General features: G+C 45.4%; 1 protein-coding gene across 2 annotated transcripts in view; it reads left to right on the top strand.

Moving 5' to 3' along the window:
• ASCC1 (activating signal cointegrator 1 complex subunit 1) overlaps positions 1-20,765 on the top strand; it is a 38,090-nt gene that overhangs the window by 463 nt on the left and 16,862 nt on the right. Inside the window, exons 1-8 of one of the 2 annotated variants that reach the window (XM_080401745.1) lie at positions 108-239; positions 1,424-1,545; positions 2,774-2,873; positions 3,832-3,929; positions 5,373-5,551; positions 12,818-12,954; positions 15,184-15,303; positions 19,238-19,362. In XM_080401745.1, coding sequence (XP_080257871.1) covers positions 238-239; positions 1,424-1,545; positions 2,774-2,873; positions 3,832-3,929; positions 5,373-5,551; positions 12,818-12,954; positions 15,184-15,303; positions 19,238-19,362 — 883 coding nt within the window. In that variant the 5' untranslated portion in view covers positions 108-237. Of the gene's footprint in view, positions 1-107; positions 240-1,423; positions 1,546-2,773; positions 2,874-3,831; positions 3,930-5,372; positions 5,552-12,817; positions 12,955-15,183; positions 15,304-19,237; positions 19,363-20,765 lie in introns of those variants that run through there. The other variant, XM_080401746.1, reaches the window with a different exon arrangement.

The following is a 20,765-nucleotide window of genomic DNA, read 5'->3' as shown; positions in this document are numbered from 1 at the left end:
GGCCTGCCGGTTCTCTGCCTCAGCGCCCCGCAGGCTCGCCCCGTGTGGGCGGCCGTGAGGAGTTAAGAAACTGTGACGCTAGCGCTGCAATTCAAAAATAAAAAGCCTGAGCGGAAACAAACAAAAAAAAAAACCCAACCCAACGATGTGTTTTTTCATGGCTTGTTCTGTCCCCTGCTGTGCACGGTTCACATCTGCGCTTCCTTCCTTGAACTATAGGGATGCCTTTTTATTTAAATGTAAGTTCAGGTGGTTGTGTGTTATTTTAGAAGGTGTGGCTGTAATTGAGGGGGAAAGCATTGACGGGCTGAACCTCTTGTGTCACTCCATATAATAAATCCAGTTTAGAACAAAGGCATCTTCAAAGGCAAACTCTTTGTTTTCACCTGTCTGGTTCTGTTGTAGTGGACAGGTAAGCCTGATGAAGGCGATTTTTTTTTGGTGGAGGCGTTGTTTTCAGAGCAACAGAAATTTCTGTTTTAAAAACAAGGCAAACCGAGATACCCAACGTTAACAGTTTCAGTGAACGTAGAAATTTAGGTAGTGAAGATGCGAAGTCTCAGACAGATGACAGCCAGTTCTTTGCTTTTTGCACTGTTCTTCACCATAAAAAGTTTAACTCTGTGCCCCATGTTTCTGGTATTGTTTCGAATAATGCAGGGTAGCGTAAGACTTTTATGCATGTTCTTCAAACTTCTCAGGGTGCTCTGAGGTGGAGAGCAGGAGATGTAACTGCTTACACCAGCCAGTGCTGACCCCTCGAGTGCTTTGTTTCCCTTCTCCAGCTGCCTCTCGAGCAGATCCAGGGAACTGGGTTTGCTTTTGAAAAGCTCCTTAAGCCTTTGAGAAACTAGTGGAGGATGTCAGGGATGTCAGGTATTTTGAGAGAGGTCAGTGTTGTAGGGGAATCCTTGCAAGTGGCTGGGGTCTCTTTGGTCTGCAGCTGTGGAAAATGGTAAGGTGAAACTGTTCAGAGTCCTGAATGGTGCTGAAATGGCACACATTGATTGAGGCCGCAGTGAGTTTTAGCTAAAACCTGTGAGTTTCAGAGAGAGTAGTGATCGATCACTTGCTGACTTCCTTGCAGGGGCAAAAACCCCGATGCTGTCTTACATATCTTACATTGCTTAAATTTTCCATTTTCACTTGACTGGGCTTTACAAGCTGATAAGGAGTATACATGTAAATTCTCATAAAAGTAGGCTTTGAATGAGTGACATAAGGTTTGAGAAGGTATTGCCTTTCTGAAGCCTCTCGTACACATGCATAAAAGGAGTTATTGCTCTTCTGGAGGTACAGACCTCGCTTTTTACTGCTGAGTCCCTCAGAGCTTCCCTGATGCCTCTTACGAATTTCCCTGAGGAAACACTGAAATTTACCTTTCCTTGGCTTGTTAGCAAAGCTGTCTTTGTTTTTGTATTAGGAGGAGGAGCAGGATGGATATTCTCCGGCCTACGCTGATAAGGATTGGGGGGCGAGTATACAGGAAGAATTTCATTCAAGAGCAGGTCTACCAGCAGGAGGAGGATGAGGATTTCTATGCAGGTAAAAAGTGCTGTGCAAGGGTTGGCTTTGGTGCTGTCAGAATGTGCTACAGCTGAAAGCATCAACACTGGGGACCTAGGGAGCTTTTGGTGTCATCTCTGATATCTTTATGTGCACAAGGACCTGCCCATGCAGTGTAGTGAGGTGTTCAAGAGGGAGAAAAATGTTTTGCGTTGGTCCCTGATGATCCTGCTGACCAACAAGTGGATGTAATCCTGGTTACCTAATGCAGGTGTCATGTTGCTTGCTGGCCATGGAAGATCTCCAGTAAAAGAGGAAAACAAATTAGCTCTGTAAACCTGCCCTTCCCAGGTTCCTGAAGTGCCTTTCTTTTCAGTAGTGTGATTATTTGCAGATAAGGCAGGAGTGGAAGCTGCTTGCTAGAGATCCTCTATCCTTACAGTGTTGGCTCCTTAAAGAACTAGCTTCTTGCACAATGTGGCTTTTGGAAGGTGTTACCTGTTTTGGGGGGAAATTTTTCCTGTTCTGATGTATTTCACTTTATCTTTCTGCGTGTATGTTTGTCATAGTTCTGCATGAATTGTGGGCACAGAAAAGCTCAGCTGTTACTTCTCAAATGGAAAGGGTTGTGGCCATTGTGTCCTGTTTCTTCCTCCACCCTGCCTTTCAGTGGATTTAACAAAGTTTTAATAAGCTGCTGGCCACCCAGATTTGTCCCTGTATGTGTTGGAGAGGAGATAGAAACCATGGCCTCTTTCTGGAAGTCATGTTTGGTCCTAACAGGCACGACTGAATGGCCCACAGAAGAAAGGTGCATCTATTCCTCTGTGCCAAGGGTGTGAGAATTCCTGTTTTCCAAACCTCTGTACCTGAACCCTTGAATGAAAACTATCCTCACCTTTTTATTTTTATTCTTCTGCAATTTTAAATTTCTCCTCATGTCTCTGAATGGGCTGGTGGCTTTCACCCTGCCAGGAGAAAAGACCATTCCCACTGGGTAGCCGCATAACTTCAAGCTGAGGGAAAACCTGGGCTGTAACTACTGATTTCCTGCGCCTCTCAGTCTGGTGGATTTGGAAGCAGTCATTATGTTTTCCAGAGCTGGTAGTAACGTGAAATAAAAAGTAGTTACCTGCAGCAGAGAGGAATTAGTTTCTTCTTTTATTTAACCTTGGGAGAAGGTGGCTGTGAGACTGTTGCCCTACATAAAGCGCTGCCAAACTTTACAGAGGTTGTACAAGGTCTGTTGTGTTTTTTTATCTGGTAGGTCCTGGTGACTGCACAGATGAACCCTGTGATGCCTTTGTGGTGGAAGAGACTGAGAAAGGTTTTCAGTGCAGAGTGGAGGTTCCCAGCCCATTATACAAGTGAGCCCGTGTGTTTCTGGTTTATTTGAGTTGCCACTGGCTGAGGAAGCAGTTGAGTGCAGAATATTTTTTTTTTGAGGTCGGGTAAGCACCAGATCTCCAAAACTTACTCCATTTTGTGGATATGGATTTTAGCATTTGGGAAGGGAAAATTGGCAATGCCTTTCTAGTGCAGTTGTGCCACACTTGACTCCTAGCCTTCTCTGTGACAGAGACAGCAGGTGGTGCTTTCTTGCTGGCAGGAGAGTTTTTGAGCATCTCTTTCCTTGAACATAAAAGTGTCAGGGAGCGGAGGGAGAAGGGGAGGAAGAACTGGGGTGAGCAGCCTGGCAGGGGGAGTTTGTGAAAGCTTTGAGAGAAAGCACACACGACTGGAATTGACTATTGACTCCAGTCTGATGTTTGCTAGGAAGCCTGTAGTGTTCAAAGCTTTATTTAGTTATTTTTGACAGTTTTGTAGGTTGAATAGTTTTACTGAAATGCAGAGAAAGAAAAGTGTTCTGTTGTGTATTTGGATACTGGCAAGCAACTGCCTTGAGCCCAGTAAAAAACAGAAAAGGAGCCTGTAGTTCTTCATCAGCTGGGGTAATGGGAAAAAGGGATAACCCAGCTGACGAATAAGCTGTGGCAGGATGTGCTGGGCAGAGCTCTGATGGGCCAACTGACTTACTTTGGCTTAAGCCAGTTGTCAGCCATGGCTCAACATTGTCCTGTGGTCCTGGGCTGGTCATGCGCGGAGTCCTGGGAGTAGCCGCTGTGCCTGGACCAGGTCCTGCATGTGGAGCTGAGTGCGTGCATCCCTCTAGTATGGAAATACCGAGTCTGGAGGCACCCACTGCCCGGAGCCAGCTTGGAGCCTGGTTCGTCTGTGGTGTGGTTAACCTGCTGGCTGGACACACTTGGTGGAGAGTGGCCCAGTGACAAACTGTGAGTGACTCTTGCACTTTTATGCTTCCAGGTACATCATTGGGAAGAAAGGGGAGACCAAGAAAAGACTAGAAACAGAGACTCGAACCTCCATCAGCATTCCCAAGCCTGGAGTGGAAGGAGAAATTGGTGAGTTTAACATGTGCAAAATGAGTGTTCTTTCAAAGGCTCTTGCACAGACACGGTTTGAATGGGAAGGGGGTATAGGTGTTTTTCCTTTAATTTCTGCTTTTGACATGGCAATGACTCACTTTACGGCCCTGGGAAAATCACTTCACTTTTCTTCTGAGTTTATTTTTTCTGTCTATAAATCCTTATAAAGCAGTGTAATTTTTTTTTGGGGGGGGGAATCTATTTTAAGCCGATAAATAGTCTCACTGAAGTCAGTTCTGGGCCTTAAATGACTGGTTTGAGAACACTAGGCCTGAATGTGTTTGAGTTCTGTTTTGATTTCAAAATAATACCATTTCCATTAATAAGAAACTATAATATACATCCAGAAAAAGTTACCATGTTGTAATTTATGCACAAAATAAACTTGAGCATGTGCTTTAATGTGAGAAGTGTTTTGATGGATGACGTTGCTGCCTTTCTGGTGTCACTTGATCCTGATGTTGAGAGCATGCATTCTTGTATTGTATGTTCCTTCTCATAATTTCTAGTGACTTAAAAAGGAAGGAGGCATTGCTTTTAAGGGCTGGCCTCTGTGGGTTTTTGCCTGAGTGGGTATCCAGAGAGGGCCCCTTGTGCATGCTTCAGTGATAATTGGCACAGTGTACAGTTAAACTTGTGACAGAGCTGTGAGGAGTAAGTGATAGGGGTATCCAGCTGTGGTGCTGCACAGGAACGTGGCAGTACTTCTCAAGAAGTGGGTCTTGACTTCTTTCTGAGAACCATGAAGGACTATTAGGAAGGTTGAGAGATGTTGAAAACTTAATAATAGGAAGCCAAGAAAATTTTGCTCCTTGCCGTTCTTTCCTTTCAAGCTCAAGTGTTCTGTTTGGTGCCCTGAAGTGCATGCTGAAATGATATAGGCCATCTTGATCTTTGATAGATTTTCTTTTCTTTTTTTACTTTGACTGCTTTTATGAAAACTTGAAATAAGGCTCTAGAAATCTGAAGAGCCACTGAAATGATAGATTTGTCGTTACTGTTTTTTTAAGCGCTCGGAGCTGAGTTTCTTGAGAGCAGAGGGATACTTTTGATGTCATCATCCTGTCTTTACAGAGGAAAGCACAGCTGTGTCAAGCATTTTAAGTCAAGTGGGGAGTCTGGCAAGGCGTCTCTGTGCATGGTTGGGGGTTTTAATTCCTAACGCTTCTTCAGTGAGCCTGGGGCTAACAGTAGAGAGGTGCTGTTGTGCAGGTTTTTCTAATTCCTTCCTGGCATCTCCTGAGTGAAATGTTCTTACCTTCACAGTATCCTCCAATATTGATATTTTAAAGTGCATGGGTAAGTATTGTGTAAAATCACAATCTTTTTAATTACTCTTTATTTTGCATGGGCATGGGTGTCAGTAGTTTCACTGTAGCTTCACAGAAACCAGACAACTATTGCTTTGTTTCCTTCTAGTGATTACAGGGCAGCATCGCAGCGGTGTCATCTCTGCCCGAACGCGGATTGATGTTCTCCTGGACAGCTTCCGTAAGAAGCAGCCCTTCACACATTTCCTGTCCTTCCCTCTCAACCAGCCTGCCATCCAGGAGAAGTTCCTGCAGTTCAAGGAGGAAGTGTTGGAGAAATGCTCAAAGGTACAGAGCCACATAAGAATTAAAATCAAGTGGAAGTCCTTCAGCAGAGTGCCATTTTGTTCATTGAGATAGCTTTCTGGCATTTACCTTGAAGGCCTTATTCTATTCTGTTTCCTAGGAATGTATTTTTAACAGGCCTTTTACTTCAGTTGGCAGGTCTGCTGTGAATTTGTTGAGTGCTGTTGTGAAATCTGGAAAGTGGAATGGCTTACTTAGTAAATTGTTAGAAAATATTTTGTTCTTCTCAGAGATTTTCCTAGGTGGGAGGATATCTAAGATTCAAAAGAGGGTTGGGATTGGGTTTTTTTGTTTTTGCTTTTAATAGGAAAACCACTAAATAATATAGTGGACTTTTCTATATTTTATATGATTTCAACATAACTGTAAAACCTGGTAGGATTTCACAAGTGTGCTGCTGCTTCAATTTCACTTTCCTTTTGGTTACTGACAGTGAAGGAAGATGGGTGTCATTACCTGAGCTGAGCAAGAAATTACTTGGTAGCACATGCCATCCTGCAAACCTAATCACTTCCCTTCTTCCCCATGAGACTTTGTGCTGACAGTTCCTCCTACTTGCCTTCAGATCTTGCATTGAGAACAGCAGGAAATAGTTAGGCATAGGGAAATGAGGAACAGAATGAAGTGAAAGCTGTGTATTCCCTGGTTTTATTTTAGTGTGCTTCTAGTTTGACAGAAGTGGTATGTCAATGCACAGGGCCAGGCTGAAGAGTGGGAATGGTATTATTAAATTGCTGTGTCCTCTGAGTCCACTGGGAGGATATGTCTAGGCAGGAGAGAAGAGTTCCTCTTCGTGGCCGCTGCAGGTCAGCTTGCATACATGCAGCAGGGTTTTGTGGACTCATATTCTTACCTTCGTGTCTGTCTCTTCTGTTTTTGCCTTTTAAAACAGAAAATACAATCTTGCAGATAGCATGGCTTAAGAAGTTTAGTTTCCTATGTCTTCGTGCTGTGAGTGTGGATTATCTGATGTCTGGGAGATAGGGTTTCTTGCTCCAGTGTTTGTGGTCACTTGCAGGTCAATTGTCTCATCTCCAAGAGCAGAACTGAGCTGGCTTTGCAGTCTTGTCCTTTCTGGCAGTTCTAATCTAAGTCTGTCTTCTCTGTCCAGCTGCCTATGACATCTTAGGAGCTTTCTATCACTCATGTTTCCACCTGATGTTAAATACAACATAAATTGGCCAACAGATCCAGGGATTAGCAACCTGTACAATGCCATGAGAAGCCGTTCTTCGGGCTAGGAGGATATCACTGACTTGATTGCCTGTCCCCATTAGCCAGTGGCAGCTATCTTTATTAAGCTTGCCGTTAATAAAGGAAAGGCTTGAGGACAGGGGGACAGAAACATTAGGCTGAGAAAGTGTTGGCTGGACAGAGTGCCAGACCTCGGGCTGGCATCAGTGGTGGCCTGGCTCCCTCTGTTGGTTTCTAGTTCCAGTCCTTGTGTGGGGACACCAAAGTTACAGGAGAGAAGTCGCTCTTTGAGAGGCTGGTAACTTCAGCCTGGGTCTCTGGTAGTGGCTGTTCGTACTGTTGGCCTTGGACTGAGATCACTGCTTTTGGTCTGGTGTTTCTTTTGCTCTTTATCCCCTTCCCCCTGGGTTTATGGCTGTTACAGTCCATTCACTTGATCTCCCACAAGATGTGGCCCTGCTCTGCTAGAAGCCTTGACATCCTGGATGCCACTTATCTGCTTCTCCACCTCCCTCTAGCTGACCGCCAGCAAGTTCTATGCATCTTGCTTGTCCATCCCTGCGGACAGCAAACCCCGACCTGTCTGCTGTGCAGGGCAGTAACATCAGTGTCATCGCATATGTCTTGCTGGGTTCTGACTTCCAGACTGTCTGGTGTCAGGTGAGCCCTTTCAGTGTCATATCTCTAAGATGTGGCCTCTTTTATTAATCTTTGCAGCTAATGCTGTGGTTCATGCTGTCATCGTGTGTCTTTAATCCTGCAACACAGTGGTCTCACATGGGACTAGCTCTTCTTGCAGAGCAGTCTTTTTTCCTGCCTGCTGGTTTGGTTGCATCTCTGCAGCCCTCCATTGGCTCAGCGTCAGCTGGTAATCTTGCTTGTTCTCCAGACCCCTCCTGATCTGTCTCTGTCACAGTTTGTCTCTTGCTCACTCTTAAGTGTCAGTTTGCATCCCTGCATAGCCAGAGAGGTCTGCCATCCAGTTAGAAACATGTTCATAAATTTATCTTGGTGCTTTCCCTGGTGTTGTCAGTCACGTTCAGAAGGAGCTGCCTGGGAACATCTGCAAACCTTCATGTGCTCCTTGTCCTGTAAAGCTGCAGAAACCCAAGCTTGGTCAGAGGAGTGCTGAGACCCCTGCTGACCAGGCTAGTCATGTTAATTTTTCCTCCTTTTGCTGATGTTCTTTTTCTTTCCTGCAGTTTTTGTTCCATGTCTGGACAGCACTGGGTCCTGTAAGGCTCTGCTTCAGTGTGAGCATGCATGTTGGGAACTCATTTCAGCCTAACAGCTACTTCTGGCTTTCAGTGACCTCAGATTTGAACTGTACTCAGAACCAGCACCTGGGCATAAACCCTCCTAATATCATTAATAGCAGTATCTCTAAAAGAGCATGGCGCTCAAGACATAGCATGCCTTTTGCTGCTGCCAAGTCATCAAGGTGCTTTTGGGAATTTCTCAGAATGGTGGCGGCTGAAGCTGCCCTGTATCAAGACACATCTATGGGTAGAGGCAGAAGGTCTGGAGCTGTAGTTCCTGCTCTCCACACTGCTTAGGCACAAGGTGCCCTGGCCTGGGAGCTGTGGGATCATGTTAGCACTGCTCAGTGCCCTGTGCCTCTCAGGAGGGCCTGAAATGTTCCTGGTCCTGCTTACATCAGCTCTAGAGTTCCCATTCTTAGTTTGAAATGTGGAGTTTGGTCAGTAGCAGGTATTTGGGGGTTTGCATATGTATAGTCTAGGAATATATGGTGCTTTATTTTTCTGCCCTTTCTCCTCCTGGTATTAGCATAAGGGTTTCTAGATATATTGCTGCCTCTTAGTTCAAGGAGTATATTGCAGCCTCGTATGTCTCTCAATCACTCCAGCAGCCAGTAATGCCACTCTAATACCACTTTATCTCACAGCAGGGTCTCTGCTAGAAAGCACATCAGTAATGAAAAACAGTATTTCAAAACTGTGCCTCACAGAGCAATAAGAGAGCTTATAGATTTGTCCAAAGCAACGGGATTTCTTGGGATACTTGGAGAAATCTGAATAGGTTTCAGTGACAGAAGTGGTGTGCTTCTCTTTCTGTGGCAATTTGCTTGTGTGAAGCACTGCAGAATTAGGTAAACTCTAGTCTTTGAATGAAGCTTCGTAATAGCGGTAAGGAAGGGAATTGACGAGACCAAGGGTGTGTGTGTGTGAGGATTTCTTCCGGCCATTGAGCATTTGTGAGAGACCCTATTTCTCTCTGAAGCAGTTACCATGACAACCATTTATTTATATTTTATAGCATAGGGTTATGTCAGTGGGTGTATGCTTTCTAACTTTTTTGTGTCTGTGTCTTTAAGACTTTCTATAAGATGAACCTTGTGCTGAAATATGGAACACTTCATGTGTCATTCACACTGTTGTGTGGTCAGGGCTTCCAGGCAATGAAGCAGGGCCAAGAGGAGGCTCTTTTGAGGCTAATTTAGTATAAATACAGGGAGGTGGCTCACCTGGACAGGCTCATTACTGGTGTGGTGCAGTGGGAGGTCCAGATGAGTGGATGACCTTGGAAGTCTCCTAGCACAGTCATGTAGGTGTCGGAGTGAGGAGAACTGAAACGTCTGTCTGAGTATGCAGGTGGGAAAGGGAAGAGACTTTGCAGTAATATTGCCGTGAAAAATCACAGTTGGGTCTTTCAGAGCTGTGCAAACGCAGCATTTGCAGCCTTAACAGGCTGCAGATGTAGCATGGAAAAGAAGTATGATTGCTGTAATAAATGGCAACCTGTAAATATCAAACATTGCTAATGAGATATTGTATCTTGGAGTGTAAGGGACAGAAAATGGGAAAGGTTTTTCAGCCTGCAGCTCTTCAGTCAGTTCTGAGGAAGTGCTGTTTTTCTGGCTCACTCCTTTGTGGATCAGGGTGGGAGAGGGCATATGGCTGGCACGCAGTATCCTGCTATTAAGAAAAAAACCCAAAACCATAAAGCTGTCTGCAAACATTGGAAGCTCTTAAGACAATAGAGAGGATGCAGCCAGGGAGGAAGAGCCAAGGAGTTTGTCATGTAGAAGGCCTGAAGTGTGTTGTGGTCTATGGTTTCCCTACTACAGGGCCTTAGATTTGGAGGAACAATGTCCTTGGACTTTGCAAAGAGAGGTGAAGACTGCAGATAAAACCCTTTCTGTGTTGCTTCTGAAGGAGGAAGGCAAAGGTAGAAGTCTAAGTATCAGGAGGGAGGAAAAAAAAGAAATTTTAAGGCTGAGTGGAAATGAGTTGTTGGTTTTTTGACCATGACAATGCAGTGTCAGGGAGAGGCGTAAGCTAAAATGACCAGTCATCACATATGGATGGTGCATAAAAGTGATATTCTTCCTGCCTCTCCTTAGAGAGGCATCCTTAGAGGTCCTCATCCTTAGAGGACCCAAGTTTGAACAGTAAATTTTTAGAGAGACTATATAGTCTGATGTGTTTGTATCTGCTGGTGAGTTCCTGCAAATATGCTGCTTTCAGATTCCCCTGTAGGATATGGGGATTCCCTGCTGTGACACCTCGACTCCCCTAATCTGGTGCTCCATTTTTATTAGGGCTGGAAGCCACCACTTGCCACAAGCTGCTGCAGCTTGTGCTATGAGGAGTGCCTACCTTCCATTCCACAGGGGAGGGAACTGGTGAAAGAGGAGTCTGTCACTGAGAAGCAGTCAGAGAGTGTGGCTTAGATCTCTGGATCCTTCTGCCCATCTCTGATGCTGAATCTCACTCCTCACTCCTGCTTTTGTGGTTGTAGCTTACCTTGAGAGGGTTCCTTAGGTAAGATGTCCATAATGCCCCAGGATCATGTCTCTTGGGCTTGTTTTCCTTGGAGGGGCATGTGATTTTTCATTAACAGTAGTTATGAACACATTTCTAGGCTCTGTGTTGCTGTTGCTGGCCCTGACGGTCAGGTTGCAGAGGGCTGATACCACTGGACAGGGTGGCTTCCCATGAGACAGCGTGGTGGTTGCTGATAGCATATCATAATCTGGGATTAGAATAAGTGGGTTCAAGCTTTTTGCATCTTGGTAAGCAGCATCAAGCCATGAAGGGCTGCTAAGATGCCTGCAGAAACGTTGCCTGTTCCAGGGAGAGCTACCTCTGATGTAGCATCTATTTTATGCGTGGGAGAAGTGGGATCTGCCAGCCTGTGAAAGAGTAGGGCTGTAAGCAGGGTTTTTAGGAGCTGTCTGAACTACTAGGGAGTAAACCAAAAAGATTATCTAGGTCTTGGCCTGCTCACTGTGTACTGCTCTTCCCTGCTAATCTCCCCAGCAGCAGTAGTGTGGCTTGTGGAGGTGATGTGCCATTGCTTTGTCAGCTATCAGCCCACAGTCAGGTGTTGGAAAGCTCAGGGGAAAAAGCTGCTTTTGGGACAGGTTAATGTTTACAGTACAAATCATGCTGGGGCAGAAAATAAGGGTAGGGCTTTGGCTTTCTGACCTGTGAACTACTTTCTTGTTACTGTACATCATCTGTACGTGCTGTGGGAGTGATGTTGGCTGGTTGTCCATGGCCAGGACAAATTGAACCTTCTCCCAGTTTCTGTTATCCAAGCTATTGTTTTGTGATGGGCCAAATGTTCTCTGGCTATGGATACCATTGAAGAAAAAAGGCTGACGGAGAGAAATCATGTCCTGTCATGCATGTTAACAGCAGGATGAATTAAAGGAAGCTGCAAGGCTTTTACTGCAGAGAAGGGAGGGTGGGGAGAAGTGAGATGGAGCCGTCCCTCTTTGCTCCTGATGTGCCTGATGTAGTTAGTCTGTGCTTGTTTCAGGCTACTGCGCAGTGCTGAGGTTTGCAATGTGCTTTGCCACTACTAGCATGGTACAATTTGGGGTTTCAGTCAGCAAGGCAGTAATTAGCAGCAGTGGAAAGTGTGTACGTGCTCTCTCTCTTCTGGTCACCACCATTCTTTGCCAGCCTGTTGCTGCTGGAGTGAGCCTCCAGCCTCTGTGTTACAGGCTGGCTCATCTCTAGTCCATCCATAAGCACTGCTGTGAAGAAGAGTATGGATGTGGTCATTAAGCATGAAAAATGCTGAGTGAGATGTGGGGCATTAAACTCTGACGGACTGAGATATGCAGTGCTTAAACATCTGAAAGGTTTTCTTTCAAACTCAGAAGCACAGCCAGAAAGTTCAAAGCTGTCATTCTCAGTCAGTGGACTTCCTTCAGACGGAGAAGGGCTTCAAGCCTGGCAAGTTGGCTTCTTCTGGAGTTAAAAGTGGACAATATTTAATGCACTGAAGGGAAATGGCCACTAAGTAGAAATAATTGTTTTAATATGGGTGTGTTAACCATCCTCGAGGTATTTTTATAAACATCCTAGAACAAAAAAGCATGTTTCTTAAAGTTGAATGTAACCACTGCTCCACCTGGGAACAGTTCTTCCCCAGCAACAACACGTAGCTCTTCTTATAAAGGGAATTTAAACTTAATTCATCTTAGCAAGCTATAGGGCACATGGGAACAAGAAAAATTTAATTATCAGAGCTGGTATTAGCTGTGCTTGTGTTGTGAGGTGCAACCTGTGTTTAGACAGGATTTAGAGACCATTTAGAGCTTGTCACTACAGCTGGTTCCAGCTTTATTGCACAAAAAATGGACTTAACTCAGGTTTTAAATCTGTGCTGACTTGTGTTGCGTTCATTGCTGATGGCAGCTGCCACTTTGACAGCTGTGGAAGTCTCCTCTCGAAACCCTGTACGAGTGAGTGCTGCTGTTCCTGGGTCCTGAGTTAGAGCCTATTGTAATGAGCTTCCAGGCTGCCGTTCAGCAGCTCTGATGAAAAGGCAGGCAGGGAGTGTGTGTGTGTCGTGGGGGACTGCACCTCGTCTGCCAGGCTGAGCTTGCTTGCTTGCAAAGCCTGTGAAATTTTGTTTCTTGTTTCAACTTTGAGTCACTATGAAACCAACCAGTGATGCAAAGATAAAAGGTTTGATGTCAGTGGCTTGGTACCTGTTCTCTGTAGTATTTATTCCTCTGATGGGGGTGTGTGTGTGGGTAAGACACTTATATATGATTGACTGACTGATTTGTAGGATCACGGGGTCAGCAGCAGCCTGTTCCAGAACCCTGCAAAGCTTCACCTGACTCTTGGGACACTGGTACTTCTGAACGAACAAGAGATCCAGAAAGCATGTGACCTCCTACAGCGATGCAAAGAGGACTTTGTGGAGTAAGTGATAAAAAAGGGATGTCATCACCAAGGACTTGAGTGGGGAAAAAGCAGCAAGCTGTCTTTGACAAGGGACAGCAAAGAGAAAAGCAGCTTGATAGTCTGTCTCAACTCTAGAAATTTAGAAAAAGGCCAAATCGTTTCAAATGGAGCAGTAGAAATCACTGAGCAGCCACAGAGTCTAACAGCATCTTGCAGTTCAGCTCAAACCCACAGCATTCCATGAAAACCTGTTCTACTCATTTTGTTTTCTCACATGCCTTTCCGTTATTTTTGTGTGAGCAGTTTTTGCTGTTGTCCCCTGCCTGCTGCAGAGGGAGGGATGAGCTCCATTACCTTCATGCGTTGCCTGCAGTGGGCTCTGGCACGCTGCTTCCCTCCTGCCTCAGAGCAGATGCTGAGGTGTCCTTGACATGCATTTCTTAGTGCGGGGAGCTGTATGCAGGGAAGCCAGCATGAGCCATGTGAGTAATCAGTCTGAAACATTCAGTGCTGCTCCAGGACAGTTCAGTGCTGCTCCGGAGCTGGGGCTTTCTTGCTGCCTATTAACGCTGAGCTGCAGATGTTAGGGCTTTAACTGTAAATGTGGTTGAATGACACTGTAATTAGTTTATCTGTCTTCAGCTTAGAAATTGGAGATGGCCTGAGGGATTACTTTATTTATTTCTGCAAAGCCTTTGCACATACAGCACAGATCCTTGATATTTATTTATTTATTGTCTCAGTGCATGAAGAATTAGCCATGCTGTGCTAGCTGATATCTGTGGGAATCAACGCATGGCCAAAATTTGTACCTCTGCTTTTAAAATGATGGCTCCAATTGTTCAGCTGTTGAATGCAAGCACATTTCCAGGAGAAGGCGCTACCCACAGTATGTGGAAAATGCCAGCTTCCTCATAAGTGGATTGAACTGAGGCAGGGAAAATCTTTATTCTCTGTTTCCTTTAGTGGAGGGGGAATCAACACTTGAACGTAACCTTTAGGTTATTTCCCTTACCACACCCAAATAAATATACTTGCAAAATTAATTTAGGCTCCCTTCTACCCACATAAACCTTCATTAGCGTTCATTTACTTTTCTAAATGCAGGTAGTGCCATGTGAAGGTAGATGTACCCCTTTTGACCCTTTTTAGAATATGTGGCCTTTAGTGCTGTCAGTGTGACGTGCACGACAGTACACTTGAACTTTTTCCCTCCCAGTAAACATACTGGGAGGGGAACTCACGCTCTTCTTATTCTACCTGGGAAGCTTTGCTGAGAATCTCAAAGGCAGTCTCTTGAGTAAGCTGTGCAGAAGTGAGCAAGATTAGAGCAAAATTGGGCTCACATTGTTAACTTGTGTTTATTACTTCTGCCTGCCCAGATGCTCCCTGTACTTTCCAGAGACCTCAGTGTTAAATGAGACAACGGCACTTACTCACAGGGAGCTTTCACTGCTGCGCCCTGCCTCCCTGTGATGTTCTGGTGGTAAAGGCAAGGAGGCGGCATGTTTGGAAGCAGATACACTTCACAGTGTGTTTGCAGGTGTGGGAGTGAATATTATATCCTGCACACTTTTTCGGTTTTGCCTTTCTGCAAGAGTAGCTGGAGCTGATTTTAAAACAGCTCTATTTACTTCCAGTGTTTGTAAGTGGATGTTGAAATGTACTTAAAACTGCATTCTGTATTGAGTGCTTTTCCCAGTGAAAATCAGCAAGCTTGAGACATTGTGTCACGATTGCTCTCTTCACAGGGAAGGCCAGAGCTTCTCTGGAATGAGAACTTGTTCCATTTTACTGCTGATGGGTTTTCTGAAATGTAAATAGTGATCTTCGTGTTGAGATGGCCTGTGCACACTGGCAAGTTAACTTAATGTATGTCTAAAACACTGAACTTACGAATTGAAATGTTTTTACACTGTTGCTTGAGATGATGAGACAGTAGCAGCTGTAGCCTTTTGAGCTTTAGGAATTAGGGAGCCTTTTTTGTGTTTGGGTTTTTTCAGTGCAAACAACCTGAAAGATGTGGGAAAGAACTCCTCAGTGGAGTTCATTGCACTATATGGTCTATATAACATTTAAGTCCTGCTTAACCTCAAATCCGTGTTTAGCTGTAGCAAAAAATGTATTTTATATCATTCCCATAGCAAAACCAAATATTTGGTCTGTGCTTCTGGAGTACTGTTCATTGTATTTCAAAAGCAGGTGTGATGTTTTGCTTTTTAACGTAAGGGATTTCTTGGATTTTAGCCATATTGCTGGAGGCAAGCCCCTAACTGTGGAAGTGGCAGGAGTGGAGTACATGAACGATGACCCTGCCACGATGGACGTCCTTTATGCCAAAGTCCACATGAAGGATGGCTCGGACCGGTGAGTTCCCCATACTCCTTTCTTTCATTCCTCCTTGATGTGCCATGGCAGCAGGAGTGGTGTGCCAGAGAAACCCTCTGCTGTCTGAAGCTGGTGGGTACTGCTAGAAGTCCTTGGGCCAGCAGTCAGGAAGATGAAGTCATTCTTGCTTCCTAAACTGGTTAAGGCAGTGATGTGTTTGCTCCTTAAATCAGTCACTGGTGGTGCAGCTGAAAGATGTCATTTGTTTCTGTAGCGATCTGTCAGGTTGAATAATGGTATCATGGCTCACACAGTGCTAAGATGGCCAAGGAGATACTCCTGAGATGACTTAGAAAGCAGGACAGCTTGGCCTCTGCTGTCTAGTTCCCAACCTGCAATCCAGATTAATTCAGGTAGCCTGGCATACTCTGCAGCACTTAATTGTTCTTAAAACCCAGTAACACCAGAAGGTCCTCAGAAAAGCATGACTTGGTTACAGAGTTGGTTTTTGTGTCTGTAAGCATCCTGGAACAGGCACTGGATGTGAAAAGTCTGTCTTCTGAGCTGCTGGTGTGAAATCTTGAAGCCTGGTTGGTGTCAGTGCATGTGTTTGTGCTATTTGCCACTGTGGCTGATGGCTCTAGCTCTGCAAAGAGTGCTATCTGGGATGTGGTGGTGTCCGGACAACCTTCCTTCATCTTGTTTTTGACAAGTACGTCGCCAGTGCCAGCACCATCTTTTCTCTTGGTGCTTTCTGGAGGACTGGGGAAACATAAGAGCTGTTGTACTCCGTGCTGCTTGTTGTGAGGTGCATGGGAAAGAGGGTAGGGGTGTAGCCAGAAGAGCTTTAGCCTTCTCTCTCTGAGCCTTAGCCTTCTCTTTTTCTGGCAGTGCTGCCTTTTTGTTGTCTGTTCCTGTTGCTAGAGGACAGCAGGAGCTAGCAGAGGAGCACGGAGCCATGCAGCTCTGGGAGGGAGGCTGTGAGTAGGGACTGGCTCAGGGAAGAAGGGACATGTTCTGGCATCTCCTTTCCCCAAGGGCTGAGGAGACAAGTGGGGTGGGGGGCTGCTTAAAAGTGCACTTTGGAGGCTGTGTTGAAGCAAGAGATTGGAAGTGGGATAAGGAAATGGGTGGGAAAATGAAAATGTAAAAATTGCTGGGAGGCAGTAGGAATTCAAATTATCTTCTTTTTGGGGCTCTTCCACCTTGAAGTCTGTTCTATCCTGAAAGAGGTAAAGTAAAACAAATGGGGAGGATGGAGGACCAGGACAAGCTAGATATCAGCCAGGAGGCAGAAGTGGAGGGAGAAACAAGGCAGAAGCACTCAGAAAGATGAGACAGAGGCAGACGCTGGGTGACCCAAATGCCCTTTGTTGGGTTTGTGTCCGAAGCGTCAGCTCTGAGAGCTGAGGTATGGGCTCTTTTCTCCTGAGTCACCAACGTCTAGATCATCTCTGAGGTGTGGTGCTTGCGAGTCTGCTTGCGTCTGCAAATAAGTCTGCAAGCTGAGGAGCTGGTAGAGAAGTCCTGTAGCATGGAAGTAGGGTCTAAAGTGGGAGTAATGTCTGCCTGCATCTGGGGACAGCTTGAATTGTTGGTGCTAGCACTATGGTCTGCTTCAGATGCCAGCTGTATCCGTTTTGCTGAGAACCCACTTAGCCATAATGCTGGCAGAAAATGCTGATGTGCGTTAGGGGCGGCAGAGCTGCTTTTGGCAGGGGAGAGAAACGAGGTCTCCAAGTCCACCTTGCCTTGAAACTGAAAATGACCCTCACCCACCTCACCAAGAAAGGGCTGATGTCTCCTCTGTCCTGCACAGAGGTCTGTTAGCTGAGGTTTTGACCAAACACAGATCTTGTGCTCTGCATGGCACCTGGAGGCTTCTCTTCCTCTTCTTTTTGTCTTTTTGCATAGCAGTGTGCTCAGAGAGGGCCAAGCATTTTTTAAGTTTTTATCCTTGGCCCAGGCCAGTCCTGCCCTCACCTGCAAATTAATTCATCTGGCACTTCTCTCCTAATATCCTTAACTGTTAGCAAGCATCCAGAAAACACTGAGCTTTGCAGAGGGGGAAGAAGATATTTTTGTGTTGATAGAGAACAGTGAAAGCTTCTTTTGCTTCCTTTGAGATTCCAGCAGACACAGTGTTGGACAGACAGTGGTTATAAAGACTGGACAAATGGTGATCCCTCCAGAAAACTGCATCATTTTCTGGTCTGCTGGATGGATCATTGCTGAGCAGCTCCATGAACCTCTTGCCTGCTAAAACCTGCTGTGCTTTGCTCAGGGAAATGGGGAAAGCAGGTAGAAAGCAGAGTTTCTCAGCTGCAAAGCCAATACTAGAGGAGAGCAGCAGCCACATGGCTGGCTGTGCTGGATCAGACTGTTACAGCCTACATTTGAGAGGTGTGTGCCTTCCTGTCTCATGCAAGACATCTTGCTGGCTTTGTGTAGTTCCTGGCATGGCTGAGGGGTGGAGTTCCTTCCTGATCTTTGGATGATCTTGATCAGCTTAAGCTATAAAGCAGGAGATTTGATTTACCCTGACTTAGCTTGCATAACTGCAGACAGAATTAGGGGTTGGCAAGCCCTTCTGCGCATATAATGGCTCAGACTGAGGGAAGGATCATGCTCTGATGCCTCCCACATGGCAAATAATTTCCATTATAATTCATTCTAATTTGTTTTATTTCCTTGATTAACTTTATAACGTAATAAAGCACCATTTTCACTTGAGCTATTCTCTGTTAATTTGTTTTAGTATTGTCTGTAATGATATTCATTTAATCTTTGTCATTGCTAATTTTAAAAATCACTGAAGTAAAGCAAGAAAGTGGTAGAAAACCATGACAATTGGTAGTTTGAGTCTTGAAATTGTCACATGGGGGTTTGCAGCCCGTGAGGGGCAGTACAAAACCGGCAGTGGGATAGGAGCTGGCATGCAAAGCATGGCAGCCCAGGCTCTGGGGGCCAGCCTCAGAGAGGCCACACTGCCTTTCCCACTGCATCTGAGATGCCAAAGTGCTTGGACCTGGCAGAGCAGAAAGGTGTCTGATCCCTTGGACGCAGTGAGAGAAGCCCAAATTCTTCTGCACAGAGTAATACCCTCTTACCTTGTTTTCAGGGATGGGAAGCTCTTGTTGTCACACATCCTTACTGCTTTTGGTAAGGCTCAGATGCTGCAGTAATATTGCAGGGGACAGCAGCAACCTGGAAGTTCCTTCGTCTCTTTAGACCTAGGACACATGAGCACATTGCTCTGATCATCTGCCTGCTCCTGCTGTCTATCCTAGAACAGGTCTGTCCGCAGATCTCAGCAGCCGCTTTCATCCCTAACTGAGGCCAGGCAAGAAGGTGGCAATAAGTCCTTTGATTCTGCTTGCTCAGTAGCTCCAAAGCTGGAGCATTCACCGGGATGTGCTGTCTGGGTTTGCGCCCTCTGTCACTACATTCTGGGCTCTCACAGAAATTAAGCCCAGTGACTGGGTTGCTTATTTGGGACAGGGAAGGTTTGAGCTCCAGCCTGGTGTACTGCACAGGTTGCAGTCCCTGAGCAGAGCAGATCCTTCTGGTGTCAAGATGCCTAAGCCCCTCCTGGGGATCTGCAGATTTTAGCATTTGTAAGGAGAGTCACATTGTGTTTCCTGGCAGTAGAAAGATGCATCCTTCAAGTCCCAATAACATCTGTCACTGCGAACAAGCTCTCTGCTATGCTAAATCTGCCCTTCTTCGCGGAATATTTACAGCAGAAGCGATCACCGAGGAAGCTTTGTGAAACAGCCAGAACTTTTTGCATTAGACCTGAATCCTGATGGCTCTGTTCACTTTCCATCAGAGACTAGCTCCCTTTCCCCATGTGTGTGCAGAGACTTCATTTCACACATGCTGCCCTCACTGGCTGAAAGCAAAAAGCTGACAATGCAAGGGTTTCTCCTTGGTTCACATGGCTCTGTTCTTTCTCTTTTTGCCTTCCCAGATTGCAGGTGATCGCTGATCAACTGGTGGAGCGGTTTGTGGCCTCTGGCCTGATGCTTAAAGAATGGGATAGAGTGAAACTGCATGCTACAGTCATGAACACTCTCTTCAGGAAAGATCCAAGCGGTGCGTATCCCTCATCCTTACTGATAAATGCATTTTGGCTTTTATGTTTGCTTTTTTAATTTTTGGGGGTTTTGTAATTTCAAGAATACCTACAAGGCTAGTGGGGAGATGTCCGTAGATAAAACCCAGAAGGAAAATGAAAAAGCAATGAGCAGAGCTGGAGAAGGCAGGCATGCTTTGAGCACTTTCTGATTCTTTTCTAAGATTCCCTGTCATAGCTTCAAAACCCCTATCACCCAGTAGCACTCCTGAGGTCTGGGCCAGAGAAGAATGCATTCAAGTACCATGTAAGGCTGTGTCCCAGTATTAAACTGAAATTCAGTAACAACTCAATGTGCTGTGCTGACCTTTAAACAGGAAGAAAGCGGGATCCTCTTTGGTCAAGTTAAAGATTGCTCGTTGGTTTAGGAACATGATTCCAGTGTCTTTCTTGTTAAATAAGATTCAGACTGCTATAAGGCTGAATATGAGCTGTTATCGAATGTATAGCTTTTGCTGTCTCTGCCAAAAGATTGTCTGCTCTAGCAGTCTGTAGCATCATCGCATTACTTTATAAAGCAGCCTCAGATGCATTGCATTTAGGGAGGGGCAGTATATTACAGCCTCATTCTCCATGTGCAAACGTGTGTGTGCTCTGGCACGGATGTGTAGTTTGCAAGCCTTAACAGCATTGCACTAAAGCTTTTCATAGCTTTCTCTGGTGCACTGGCCCCTTTGCAATGCCAGTAAGTTACATCAAGTACTCTCTAGTTACTGCCTCTCTGAGTCTCTGTATGGACAGTGATAAGAGCAGATGGTTTCTGTTACGGTTTTCTGGACACCCAGTGGCAGACTCTGGGGATGATTGCTAATGAAGTCAGATAAGAATACTCAAGTGGTAGAAACCCTGAAAAGATGGGGCTTAGCTCTCAAATTGAGCCCTGAAAACTGGTGAAAATGTGAACCCAAAATGCTGATGTGGCTTTCTGTCAGGTGAGGCACATGGGCAGCTGCATCTGGCATTACAAGCCTATATTCTGAACAACCCCATGAGGCATGTGAGGCATTTAGACACAATGGTGAGAGCATTAGACAGATAGCCATAGAAGTCACTTTATATTCAATACAGGGTTTGAATAGCATGCTAGATGTGAGTGGGACTTCATAGTTAATGCTGGAGATGAAAAAGAAATATTGAATATATTCACTGAGTGAGGCAGAGGTCCTGTGGAAAGAACAGATCATGTACTTAGGGATTATATAAAAATCCAGACATGCTTTGGGGAAATGGATCTAAGACATAAGCATTTGGCAGTTGCTATAGGCCTAGGTTGCTATTCTTAATGTCTGTGTGTGGCTGCGTGCCCACCCTGCAGAAGCATGCACACGTGCTTCCTGGAGCAGGCAGCAGAGGTTTGCATAGG

The sequence above is a fragment of the Falco punctatus genome, assembly GCF_963210335.1.
Source record: "Falco punctatus genome assembly, chromosome: 9".
Taxonomy (NCBI): domain Eukaryota; kingdom Metazoa; phylum Chordata; class Aves; order Falconiformes; family Falconidae; genus Falco; species Falco punctatus.
The sequence above is the reverse complement of the archived record's forward strand: the minus strand, read 5'-3'. Positions and strand labels throughout refer to the sequence as shown.